This window comes from Balearica regulorum, chromosome 3 (assembly GCF_011004875.1).
Source record: "Balearica regulorum gibbericeps isolate bBalReg1 chromosome 3, bBalReg1.pri, whole genome shotgun sequence".
Classification (NCBI taxonomy): domain Eukaryota; kingdom Metazoa; phylum Chordata; class Aves; order Gruiformes; family Gruidae; genus Balearica; species Balearica regulorum.
Window position 1 is genome coordinate 106,270,101 of NC_046186.1, and position 13,157 is coordinate 106,283,257.

A 13,157-nucleotide genomic window follows, 5' to 3' on the forward strand; every position below is an offset into this window, starting at 1 on the left:
AGCACCGGCCCTCGCCGGCCCTTGCCAGCCGGTTGGACTGCCTTGGAGCAGCGCTGAGAGTTGTGAAAGATGGGCAGCCGAGCCTGGTACACACCTGGGCTTCCTGACCTGCTGCGCCTTCCTGCATCTTTTCTGCTTTCCATGCCCCAAAATGTTTCCTCTCTTCTTCCTCCTCTTCTTTGCTGCCTGGCCTTTGCTCTCCTCTCCCCAGGCCTCTTTTCTCTTCTTGTTTCTGTTCTTTTTCTCCTTGTCCCAGGGAGAGCCTGCAAACCTTTCCATCCCACAGCAGTATTAGTTAGGGAGAGGTGCCATCCACTGCCGTCCGTTCTGATTTTAACCAAAGCGAGCTCATTGTACCTTCTGTCCCCTGGAAGGCTTGCCAGTGCTTCTGGGCACCCCAGGGAGTCTGTCGCGCTCTGGGGGGAGGTGGAGGCAAAGCTGGACGTGCCTACAACAGAGATGTGCGAGTTGGCAGGTGGCAAGAAGACGACCTGGAGCCGTAAGCGACTGTGTGCCAAATCGCCACCTTGACTCTGCAGAGGAGATCCCTTTGGCTTGTATGCATCAGCCACGTTTCGCACAGCCCCCCCCCCCAAAATAGTCTTGACAAAGCTCTGACGAAGTAGGACCTGAGCAAAACCCTTCTGAAGTTGACAGCTACTCCCCTCTGCCTTTCTGCAGGTATTTGGTGGGCATCTTGTTGGATGAAGCACGTGCCCAGTGCGTTTGAGAAACAAGCGTGCCAGCTTTCCTTACTACGTATCATCCCGGGGCACGGAGGAAGAACCCAAACACGCCCCGGCTCTGCTGCCAGCAAGAGGCACCGCAGCCGCTTGGCCTCCTCAGAAACTCCCCTCCTCCACCAGACACGCCGTCACAGTGCCTGGGGAGCTGACGTACCTCTGCCATTTCAGACTCCAGCGCCGTGTCTCCCCCAGCTCCTCTGAGGACACCGAGCAGAGAGCGGGGTGCACGCGGCAAGTCTGCTGCCTGGTGCTCGGTGTCCGCTGTGACTGCAGGGACACTTTGCTCCTCCAAACGCAGCTCTAGAAAGCAAAAGCACGTGCAGCAAAGCGCCTTCTTGGAAGTAAGCGGCAGCTAAAGCAAAGCCCACCTGAAGCCCTACACCGCGTACGGTTTCAGCCCTCCAATGCCCTGTCCGCAGGCTTCAGCTCATCTTGCAGAGCAAACCCTTCATGCCCCGAGCGGCAGTGGCCAAACAGAGGCCAGGGGACAGGCCGGGCTGAGAGGACCACACCCGATGCCCAGCCCCGCCAGGAACGGTGCTGAGGTTTCTGGCATCCCAAGCGCCAGCCTGTGAGAACCCTCAGTCCCTCCTCTTACCTCTGGATCTCTCCGTGGGGGCTGGCGACTCCTCGGCTGGCGGGCTGGAAAGCTCCCTTGCCTCCTCCCCAAAGAGTTCCCTGCAGTTCTCCATCACGAACTGCACCAGCCCCTTCACCTGCACACATCACAGCCCCGGTGTCAACCCAGCTGCCTGAAAACGGACCAAGCAGGCTCTCCCACTCCTGAGCCTTGCCTCTGCACAGCAGGCTGTGCCTGTGGGGCTGCTCTTGCAGGCAGCCACCCCACCGGCCCTTACTCAAGGCAGGAGGCAGCCAGGGACCTCTGAGCAGCCAAGCCCCGATGGGCCGGGAAGGCCGCAGCCGGCTGCTCCATGGAGCGTACCTTCTCAGTCACCGCCAGCATGGCCTCCAGCGGGAGCAGGTCCTCGTTGGGCGGGCTCAGCAGGCTTGGCCCGATGCAGATGGCCAGGTTGCTGGAGGTCATCCTGCTGGTGCCTGCGTTGCGGCCGATGTGCTGGAGCAGGGACAGCAGCCGCTTGAGCAGGAGGAGATTGGCCGCAGGCAACTTCTCGGCCATCCTGAGGGCACAGGAACACGAGGGTCATAAAGCAGATGCTGCCCGCAGCCGTCCCCCCGACTTGCCCAAGGCAGGTGGGAGCCAGCGGCTGTGTTGCGCAGCTCTCCAGGGCTCTCAGCCAGCGCTCAGGGCTCCTGCTCAACAGGCAGGCTGCTGCCCACGCTTACGCTTTCAGCTCCGAGATCTTCTCCTCCTTGCTGCTCTGCTGCATCGCTGCCATCCAGTCCTCGTAGAGGTTGTTCACGAGGAGCTTGGAGGGGATGCTTCGGAGGAAGTCCTGCAATGCCAAGGGCTGCAGGTGAGCCTTTGGACACTCCAGGCCAGCCAGCAGCTCCTCCAGCTGCAGGTCAGAAGCCCTCACCTTCAAGACGACGGCCAGCAGCAGCGCGGGCTGGCTTCCCATGTCGACATCAGCACCGCGGTCCAGGGCCTCCCGCAGCTCCCGGCAGGCTGCCCCGCTCTGAGCTCTGCGGAAGATGCCCTCCGTCGAAGGCCCTTCCTGCTGCAGGACAGCCAGCAGCTCCTGCAGGAGAGGCAGGAGGACAGTGGCTTGGCTGTGGAGTTGCCTTCCAACGGCGCTGGCCAGGGCCAGAGCTCTGGCCCAGACCTGGCTCCTTGCTGGGGCTGAAGAGCCCAATCCCCTGTCCCTGGAGCTCCTGGGGACACCCACCACCTCTCTGGAGCAGCCGGCAGGAGGGCTGGGGACCCCCTGTCCAGGCTGCCTTACCTGGATGGGCCGGGGCAGCGTGCCGTCCTCCCCGCAGAGGGCTGCCAGGGGCTGGCCAAAGAGCGCCCTGCTGCAGCCGCAGCCTGCCTGGGCAGCGGCCGGGGTCCGCTGCAGAGCAAAGGGCCAGGGCAGCCATCTCCTCCTCCTCCTGCTGCTGCTGCTGCTGCTCCGTCCTGCTGCAAAGGAAAAGAGAGCCAGAGCCCGTCAATGGAGACCGCCCAGCCAGCGCTTCCCGCAGCCTGCCCTGCCCTGCCCTGCCTGCAGCGCGGTGCTGAGCGGTGCGGCAGGACGGGCAGGGAGCCAGCGGCTGGAACCATGGCCTCGGCTCAGCGGCTCCGGTTCGGAGGCTCCTGCGAGCCGGCGGGATGGCGGGACAGCCTGGCCCAGCCCTCGCCCTGCCCTGCTCCAAGCTGTGGGCAGCAGCAGCAGAGGCTGCGTGTCCCCGCAGAACCACGTCCAGCGGCCGCTGCCCAGCGGGTGTCCTTCCTCCTCCGGCTGACGTCCTCCCTTGGGGTGCCCGACCTGCATGGCGACACTCAAGGGACAAGTGAGCGCAGCTCAGCCGCTTGCAGGAGGAGCTTGCCTTTCTTTCCAAAACTCACCTGGTGAGACCATCCCTTCGTTGTTAGATGGGACCTTCGTTGGCCTTTGCTTGGGGTCAGCCTGCAAGAACCAGGCTGCGCTTAGAGAGCGGCCCCGCAGCAGAAAGGGCCACCGGCCAGCTGCCCCCCGGCACAGGCAGCCTGAGCGCGGCAGAGCTGGGACCCTCTGCCTGCACGGGCTCTCTGCCCCACATGGCAGGTTTCCTCCCAGCGCCGCCGGCCAGGACGTGCCGGCGTTCCTGGGGGCTCGCCAGCCCTCTCCGCTGCCCGAGCGGCACCCTCCCTGCCGCACAAGCTCCCCCCACTCGCCGCACATCCCTGGCACAGCCGGGGCAGGGGAAAGGCAGCCCTTCTCACCTCTGCCTGGCCCTCCAGCAGCCTCTCCAGGCTCCTGGCGCTGAACGTCCTCCACTGGGCAAGAGAGGAGGAGTGGAAGAAGGTGAGCAGTGATGCCTCTGCTGCTGGGCTGGAGGACCAGTGCTCGGGAACAAGCCCAGACCAGAGAGACACTCACGGGGTGGTGGCGGCTCAGCTCCTTCTGCAGGAGTTTGAGCGATGGGACACGGCTCACGCGGGCTCTCTTGGCTCCTTCGGGTGTCCTGTGCACCGGCAAGGGACAGGCAGAGAGCTGGGTGAGCCCCAAGCCGCCGCTTCTCTCTTGGCAGGCAGCTCTGCCTGAGAGCTGCCCGCAGGTGCCCGCGGGGGCACCTCTCCCCAGTTGGGGAGCCGTGTTCCCCTGCCCGGCTGCGCCTGGAGCATCCCCCCACCGGCTCACCCCAGCAGTGTGCGCAGCCACAGCTCCTTCAGCGCCCAGGAGCTGCCGAAAGAGAGGAGAAGCAGCGTCAGGCCCCGCTGCCCTCCCCAGCCCGTGGGCAGATGTGGGCGCCTGCACAGCCCTGCCCCGTGGGGAAGGACATAGGGGCAGGAGGAAGCCCCGCGGGGCAGGACAGAGGCGCTGCCCAAGCCCTGGCTTCCTCTCTCCTGCCCCAGCAGCTGCTTTTGCCCTTGCCTTGCCTTCCGGGGACGCAACGGGGATGCTGACTGTGGAAATGCCCCCATCCCTCCCTGCCGGCATGCTGCCTGCTCCCTGCCCAGGCTCCGCACGGAGAGCAGAGGCCGTTCACACCACGGCGTGGGCATGGTTGGGAGCCTCTCCTGCCCGGCCAGGGGACGTGGCACCAGGACTCACCCGAAATTGGCAACGCAGGAGCCGGTGGGCCAGATGAAGATGAGGGAGGTGCTGTCCTCATCGCTGCCTTCCTTCTCCTCCTGCCCTTCTTCCTCCCACGCCACCTTCTTCCTGCCGCTCAGCACCCACAGCTGGTCCAGGGCCAGGCGGAGCTGTGGGCGCACGCTGGTGCCACGTCTGCAGAGAGGAGAGGCGTGCAGCGAGCTGGAGGTGGCCTCCCTGGGGTGCCCCCGCACAGAGCCCTGTCCCCCACCTGCCCTTGGGCTGGACACTGGTGCATCCAGCAGCAAGGTCCCGGGGCCTGGGGCTGGTGCCCAGCTGTCCCTGCCCCGCTCCCAGGGCCAGGGACGGGGAAAAGGCAGCGGGGCTCCGAGGGTCTTACTGCAACTTGGCCACCACCAGTTCCTCCTGGAGGAGGAGAAGGCGCCTCTCGCTCCTCCTGCGGCCCCGGCTCAGCTGCACGTCTGCGCTCAGCACCGCCTTGGCCTCGCTGAGAGCCTCCCTGCCCAGGGCAGAGCAGAGAGCGGCGGGCATGAGCACGGCGGCTGCCGCGGGGGCCGGCCATGCCCGCGTGTCCCCGAGCCGTGGGGGGAGCCCACCTGGAGCCGCAGCAGCAGTTGGCCTGGCCCATCCCGCCTGCAACTGGAGGACCCTCGCCGGGCACCAAGGATGCGGCACAGGCGGCGAGGGCGAGGATGGGAAGCGGGGTGCCGGTGCCGGTAGTGGGTCAGAGTTGCTCGGCCAGAGCCTGCCTCCTCCCGGCGCTGCTGCGTGCCAGCACAGCTCCGTCCTGCTGTCTCTGCGGGCTGTTGGCTCCAACTGACCAACGTTCCGAGCCCAACGGAAAGTGGGAGGGGCACTGGGGGGGCACTGGGCTGAGGGTTCTCTCCAGGATGGCCATGGCTGCCTCGCACTGGGGAGCCCAGAGCAGGACACAGCCCAGGGGAAGGACCACCTGCCTCCACCTGCTGGCAATGCCGATGCCCCCTGCCTCGGGGTTCGCCGCGGGTTCCTGGCCTCCAACCCGGCTTGGTGCCACTGCTCACCAGCCTCTGGCCCCGGCCCCTCAGCCGCTTTTCCAGCCACGGCACTGCTCAGCAGCCCACGGGCTCTCTGCTTTCTTCCAGCCCTCGGGCACATCTCCCTTCTGGAGCGGCCTCGCTAGCCCGTCGGCTAGCTCCCGCAGCCCTCAAGGGTGCACCCCAGCAGGGCCCACCAGGGACTGGGTCATCCCCACTTTGCTTCAGCGTTGCCCGATCTCACCCTCTGCCCCCTGATCCTACCGCAGCCTCTTGCACTCAGGGTACCTCTTCTTCGCTCCAGCCTTTCCGCCAGCTCTCCAGGGCCTGGGCTTTCTGGAGGCTGGTCTTGCCAGGACCGTCCTGCCCCAGGACGACTGGCAGAACCCAGACCAGCCCAAAGGGCTGCCGTGGCCTAGGGAAGGCCGGGAGGGTCTGAAGGCGGAGCAACATATGTCCCCAAATGGGACCCTATGATGAGCTTGATCGTGCTGTGATTACCCTTCTCCACAGGAGCTTGTACGGGCCTATATTTTGCATCGTTGCCGAAACGGCCTTGAGACCCCAGGGATGCGCTAGTTACTGCTGAGCAGAGCTTGCACAGCGCCAAGGGCTTTTCTGCTCCTCAGGCTGCCCCGCCAGCGAGCAGGCTGGGGGTGCAGCAGACGCTGGCAGGGGACACAGCGGGGACATCTGATCCCAGCTGACCAAAGGGATATCCCACGTTGCCATACGACACCGTGCTCAGCAGTAAAGCTGCGGGGGGGATGGAGTTTGGCAGGGGCTGCCCTTGCTCAGGGATGGGCTGCCACGGCACTTCTGCTCAGCCAGCCCATTGTTCAGCTTCTCCATGAGGTTATTTTGGCAGACACTGCAGAAAGCCTTCCTGAAGTCTAGGTGGAGAATGGGCAATGCACTCCCCTCATCACCCAAGCCAGTCTTGTAACCATAGAAAGTTGTTGCATTGGACAGGTAGAGTTTCCCATACTGAATCCAGGCTGACTCCTAGTTCTAATCACTTTTGTGTCCTTCATTTTTCCAGGATAATTGTGGCATTCTCAGCACTTCCATAAAAATATCAAATTTAATAATAACTTCACAGTATCTTGTCATATCTAAAACTGTTATGGAAATGCTTGTATGCTTGGCCTTAATTTTGGGTGTTTTTTTTTAATGAAGCCTCTCCAAGAATGTGATTGTGAACACTACAGCAATCATTTAACAAGATGTGCAGGCGCTGTCCTCATTAGTCTAAACAAGAGAGGAGAAGCAGCAGATGCACACAGAGTGGGCATTGCTGAATGACGTGAAGTTAATTTGAGCTTGGATGAAGGGAGTTTTTGACTGGCAGCCAGCCCTACATACTAAAGGGCACTGATGTGAACCAGCACGTGCGAGCCCTCAGACACAGTGCATTGCATATTGCTGCAGTGTCCTTCATTGGAATCTGATTTTGAATCATCCCAAAAAGCCAAGGGCAACTGGAACAGAAATTTTAGATCTACCTGTCGTTGCAGCCATTTTAAACCTGAATTCACCTTGTGTTTGAGAGCATATTTCTTTAAGCTATGTTCACAGCACCCACTATGCTCATGTTCATCCAGGGCATTTTTTCCTTGCAGGCCTGCTGTACTATCACCCGTATTCTACAGAAAGGGAACAGATATACAGGGGGACACTTGCTCAAGGTCAGAGTAGGCTGGTGTGGTGGAAATGGCAAAAACACAGAAACAATGTGGAAAAAGTGGGTCTGGTCTAAACGGGAGGGACTTGAATGACAGTGGTATTCCGAGTATTTATACCAAGACTGAAATGAAAACACAGTGTCAAGACCACTTACATTATCTCTTCTTTTTATTCTTAATACTGACAATGATGTGGCTTGAAAATAAAATTACTCTGACCTTAAACACTGCACTGTACTTCAGATACACTATAGTTGATATTTTCCTTAGGGATTTTTAACTTCCAATTATTATTCCTTACACTTCCTCATGTTCTCTTTCTCCTTCTCAATTTAACTGCCATTTATTTATGACACTGCCCACCTCTGAGCAGCCAGGATGTCTCCTCTGAGCAATACTCCCAAAGTAAATTCCACTGAGGTTTAGGAGCACACCTCTTCCTTAATCTAGCCACAACTGCCTCTCTTTATTACAAGAAGATCCAAATACAGTCACTATTTTCAGAGAAGCTCATGAATCCTAAGAGGTTCTGTGAAGTGTTTTGTACAAAACCATTAAAATAGGCAGCCTTGTCCACCTGTGTGTTGTTTAGCTTGGGGGTAGGTTGAAGTCTGAAAAGAACCAAAGATAAAGGCATCAACTGTGAGGTACTTTGGGTCCCCCTGCGAGGCACTATGTTGTGCCACCGGCGACAGTCCAGAGCCAACAGTGGTGCACGTCTTACCCTCAGACCCTTCGTAAGACCATGGAGATTTGAATACAGACTCCAGATCCAAGCTGCAAGACTGAAACTCTCTCTGCTTGCTTGGGTAGATCTGTCTCAGCCAAGGATGATATGGCAAAAATCCCATATGAAAAAAAGCAAAAGCACGTGAAAACTATGTGGCCCAGGGAGGAGAAGAATGAGAAAGGCCCTCCGTAATGCTGCAGGCAAGACCACTGTGCCTGTGTGGTGCAGCTGAGAAAAAACATGCATTTTAAATTAGTCCCTTGGTAAATGTATGGTTCTTGTTCAGTCCTACTGCACAGGACACAAAGCATCAGCCTGGACCCTGTAGTTCCTCAATCCCCTCTGTAAAATAGCCATTTGGCAAATGTCCTAAATGTGTGTTAGCAGCTAGAGAGAAGAAGTCAGAGCTGAGGATCACAGCATTTCTCTGTTTCAGTTCTTTTCCTGACGCAGAAAGCCTGTGGGATTATATGAGCTGGAACACAAGTTAGAGCAGCTCCTAGCACTGTTTCAGTTTCCAATTTGGACTGTTCGGGCCTCCGTGAACTCAAAAATCAATGTGATATAACTGTTGAGAGTCTGTTGATTTGCCTAACTTCAGGGGCTTTGGTAAAAGCATGTTATCTTGAAAATCTTTCCCCAACCTTGAAGCAAAAGTAGTCTTTATTACAGCGTAAGCTTAGTCAGCCATGCATGGCCTCTGTGGATGTGTCTCTTAACTGAGGCAATACACAGAAGTGAAATAAGTGCAAAGTGACCTTGCATGGAGAAAGTCAGTCTTATTAAAAAGAAACCTGAAAGCAAACCCTTCCTTTTGCTAATACTACTTTGTCATGGGACAACATGTGCGACTCTATTATGTCTGTGTAAGACACAGAGTTTTCATACTTGGTCTAGGCAATAAAGATAGCAATTTAATTCTGATGTTAAATAACCATTTGCCCTCCCAGAAGCCATCTTTGCTCTCATCAACTGTTACACTGCCCCGTTCATATTAATCATAACCAAATTCCTTCTGGGGACACCCTGAAACCCATTTCCTTCGACTAAAGACTCAAGTCTGTAATTCACTCCTGCTACTATCAACCTTGAATTCAGAACAAACTTTTTGAGAACATCTAATAGCAGATGCCAATTAAATCATTAGGATCAGTTATCTTAAATAGATGCAAATTTTACTGGGAAAACTATAAAGTAAACAGGTGTTGAGAGAGGAGATCTCTTATACTACAAGTGATAAAATATTGCTAATTGGGCAATGTTTCATTTTCCTAGGGTGAAAATATGACTGCTGGGAGGATACTAATCCCGAGGAACTTGGGTGTGATTCCTGCAGCTCCTTCTGAACTGCTGTGTCTCTTGAGCTTTGCTACTCTCTCTCTTCAAAGAAAAACATCTGCAAAAAGAGGCAACATTAGTTAACCTTGTGTTTCCCTTAGAGCCCGTCAGCAAGAGTGATTAATGGTCTGAAGGGAGAAAATCCTTTTTTAGCATGAGCCCAAAGAATGACCTGAAGGATTGCTGTAACAGTGTCTTATACACAGTTTGTGATGGTATCTGCTTACTCCTATTTGTACTTACAGGTATAGTTTCAAAACTAGCTTAAGTATGGTGTTTGGGGGTTGTTTGTTTTGTTTTGTTTTGTTTTGTTTTCAAATAGCATACTTCAGCTCCTCACAGAGCATTTAGGGATTGGCTTTTCTTCTTGACTGTATGCAGGACGCACTGCCTTAGACAACAGCGTATACTGGGGGAGAAAATCCTGCATACTGTGTCTGTTGGTGAGTGGCACTCGATAATTCCCCAGAGAAGGCAAGTGCTGGTCTAGATCAGGAGGCTTAGCTGTGGCAGCCTGGTTAGACCACTTGTGGGAATATCACCTGCTGTTATGCATGTTCCTCAGCTGGGAATGCAGAAACACCCTGCACCTCCATTCCCTCTTCCTTTCCCTCACCCTGGACATCTGAATTGTAGTGCTTCATCCTAGAAAACAGAGCAGAGATGAACAAGGCTGCAGAAGGTCACATGCGTTTGGCTCAGTAGTCTCTGAAGGCTGGACCTTTCACGGACCAGGAGGATCTCTAAGGTGAATATTCAACTAGACTATTGAAACTAGTTCCAAAATTGAAATTTGTGTCCAGTTTGTAGCATGCCAAACAATAATCAGTGGGGAATTTTTTGCTGCCCCAAGAGAATTACCATTATGTAGAATATCCCTACTTCTCCTTTCTTCTAAATCAAGGTTTAAAAGCCAAAACCATGAGGGTTTTTTGCTTTAAGATGATATTACAATCATGTCAGTGTTTTGATTGCAAACATTTTTCCTGTAAATTAAAATTTTGAGAAAAAAAAATTAAATCAATTCATTGATATTCCCATCTGCTTCAGCTCTACTCTGACACTGAAAATGCAGTAGACCTGATTTGTTTCAACACAGATGCACTTTCTGACAAAAAGAGCATTTTGAAGAAACGTTTCTCAAGTAGCTGTTACAGAGGCAGGCTGAGAGCTTTCCAAGATCTCCCTCTGCCCACTCTGCTGCCTGCCTACTACTCCAACCCTCCTCTCTGCAGCTTCTCAGTGCCATTCCTATCATTGGGATATCGAAATAAAGGGGCTACTTTATCAACTTGCAAACTCTGGGGCTATCAAAAAGGTAGAGGGACCTGCTTTGGAGCATAGTTACATGTAGGAGAGCTGAATCGCAAGCTCCAGGCGTGCATTTGGATTGCAGTCCTTTATGCCTTGAGATAAACTGGCGTAGCTGAAGTGACCATAACAACCTCAATGGGAGGCGTGCGCAGCTGCGCAATGGCATCGTGCAGTGCTAAGTGAGAAGGGAAATTTCTCTGGCTTTCCCTGCTCAGTGAGTCTTAGAATCATAGAATGGTTTGAGTTGGAAGGGACCTCAAAGATCATCTAGTTCCAACCCCCCTGCTATGCGCATCCTGATCTTGTTCATCAGGATTTCAGGAGGTCAGAGAGATGCAGATAGTAGGTGACACAGAAAGACACTCAGCATCAGCTGGTGTGCAAGCACACACAGCTTTATCTGTAAAACTGATATATTCAGTCCTGACAAAGTAATCCAAGATAAGCAAAGAATCAACCAGAGCTGGTCTTACTAGGATGCGATATAATTAATTTTAAATTACTTATTTAGTGAAATTGTGATGATCAGTGTTGTGTTATCTCTCCAGATGACAGGGTTATTAGCTTCAGGCTGCCTGAGGGTAAGAAGTAGGAATGAACTGTAGTTAAACAGCAGGCATGTACATGCCACATGTAACACATTTATACTCCCTCCCTATTTTCTCCCCATCATGCCCCCTGGCCATACCTCCTTGGTCTTTTACTTGTTTGACCTCTGGCATGTGTTAAAATCTACTGACAATAAAAGGTCAGTATAGTCACTTACTACTGGTTGTGAACAATATTATTCAGAATTTAATTTCAGCTGCTGCAGCACAGTGTGAAATACAAGCAGTTTCTTCAAACACCTCCTGATTTTCTCTCCCAACGTCCCAGGTTTCATTAAAATTACCCAACTGAACTTTATCTTCTGGTGTTCAGGTCACATACACAAAATGGTTATCAAATAAGCAAAAAAATGCCCCAAACCAACCCAAAATAAAAACAGACTAAGAAATGAATATAATAAGGACTTGAAATGTCAGCCTTGGGGCACTGCAAAGGCATTGAGAGGGATTCAAATCAGCAATAAAAAAGATTCTGTTTATTCTTCAAAATGTAAACATTTTTCATAGTGACATTCAGCTCCTCATAAAAACCAATACAATACTCCTAAGAGCTGGTCTAATGATACTCCTTGGCACTCCCTCACCCTGAATTTCTGAATTTCTAGTGGCTCATCTGTCTCCACGCCCCATGGTACCTTGCCCCATAGGATGACAGGTTCTTCCAAGAAGACTCTGGCTCCCTGCGACAGGGTGCAGAGCTGGAGGACCCAGCTGGGGGACAGGCTTAGTCCTTGCTTCGTCTCCCCCAGCCATGCACCAGGGCTCCCCCAAAGCCTGTGCCTGGGCACAGGTTTGCATCAAAGCAGTTGATGCCATTTGGGACTGGGCTCAAGCTTGGGATCAGTCCCGTGCTGTCAGTTTCATTCTGCACTGAAGCATCTCTGTAAGACTGTTCCAGTGGGCAAGCATGGGTGGAAGTCACTGGCAGCATGGCTGTATTGAATACAAAGTTAGGGATTCCCCTTTCTAGCTGGAAATAAAGGATACATCCACCTGGAAAGCCAGAGGCAATGCTTTATTCTAACTGATTTTTTAGGTATCGTTGATCCCTCTGTCATTTTACTTTTTTTTTTTTTTCCCATCTCTATAATGTTCAAATTTGGTTATCATAAGGTTTATGTTATTATTTTACATGGTACCTACCAATTTTAATATGTTTCAGTGAAGTTCTTTTTTAAAACGAATTCACAACATTCTTTACATGTGCTCAGAAATTAGCTCTAATTTAAAGTTCAGTGTCAACAAAATAAATACCTAGTAGCTTTTGCAATCTGTCCATGTCTCTTCAGAGATGGAAAATACTGTATTCAGGATAAAAATGGACATAATAAATTCCACATGTAAAAAAGAAATAGACATAATTAGAATTTCAACAACCAAAATGAGACCATTTCAGCAAGGATAGATCAGACTGAATGACTCAGAAATCTCTCTGGGAGAGGAGATACTTGTAACACCTCTCCATCATTCATATATCTTTGGCTCATTCTGGCCATGTTTCTTAAACAGGTTTCTCAGCAGAGTGACTTTAAAAATGGGTTGCACATTCCTGTAAGGGTCTTTCACCTTGATTCTCCTCTGATACAGCTTGTTCTGAACTCCAGGGCAGCCCACATCTCTCCAATGCCACCATGCTCCAGCCAGCCGAGAGCACCCAGCAGCATGTTACGGCAGAGCCTGAGGGAAGCTGAAGTTTTCCTCTGCTTGTGAGCAACTGAGCTGGAAATAAAACTTCCAGAAAAGCTCTGCTTAAAAATGTCCAGGCCCTGCCAAAAGGAGCTGGCACATTATCATTTCAATAGTCCTGCCATGTGCAAGTACTCTGCAGTTAACTGCAGAATCTCTGCAGTTACACAGTTCCAGCCTTGAAATTGCTTTGGAAAACAAGTGATACATCGGAGTATGAACTGGTGATATCCCCTTGACTCTTCCCCATGTAGTGAGTCATGATCCTCATAGTTCAACTCATGTCCAAAACTGAAATGAATCATGCTTATTATTTTTAGAGCTAGCCACGGGCACTGGCATATGTGAGTATAGTCAACAAGGATGTTTTGAGGA

At 53.2% G+C, this 13,157-nt stretch overlaps 1 protein-coding gene and 2 long non-coding RNA genes across 3 annotated transcripts; all 3 read right to left on the reverse strand.

Annotated features, from left to right (window-relative positions):
• Positions 1-295: 295 nt before the first annotated feature.
• Positions 296-2,797, reverse strand: LOC104642829 (T-cell activation Rho GTPase-activating protein-like; the record flags this gene model as incomplete). Its single annotated transcript, XM_075750005.1, has 7 exons — positions 296-448; positions 901-1,046; positions 1,345-1,462; positions 1,690-1,885; positions 2,052-2,161; positions 2,246-2,407; positions 2,612-2,797. Coding segments are annotated over 7 exons (1,071 nt in total), but the record flags the coding sequence as incomplete, so codon positions are not given.
• A 204-nt stretch (positions 2,798-3,001) lies between these two features.
• On the reverse strand, positions 3,002-3,944 carry LOC142601118 (uncharacterized). The gene is made up of 3 exons (XR_012834721.1): positions 3,728-3,944; positions 3,571-3,624; positions 3,002-3,274 (listed from the first exon to the last, which is right to left on the reverse strand). It is a non-coding gene; the product is annotated as an uncharacterized LOC142601118 (long non-coding RNA).
• A 3,410-nt stretch (positions 3,945-7,354) lies between these two features.
• On the reverse strand, positions 7,355-12,786 carry LOC142601319 (uncharacterized). The gene is made up of 3 exons (XR_012834922.1): positions 12,663-12,786; positions 9,717-9,819; positions 7,355-9,232 (listed from the first exon to the last, which is right to left on the reverse strand). It is a non-coding gene; the product is annotated as an uncharacterized LOC142601319 (long non-coding RNA).
• Between the last annotated feature and the right edge of the window lie 371 nt (positions 12,787-13,157).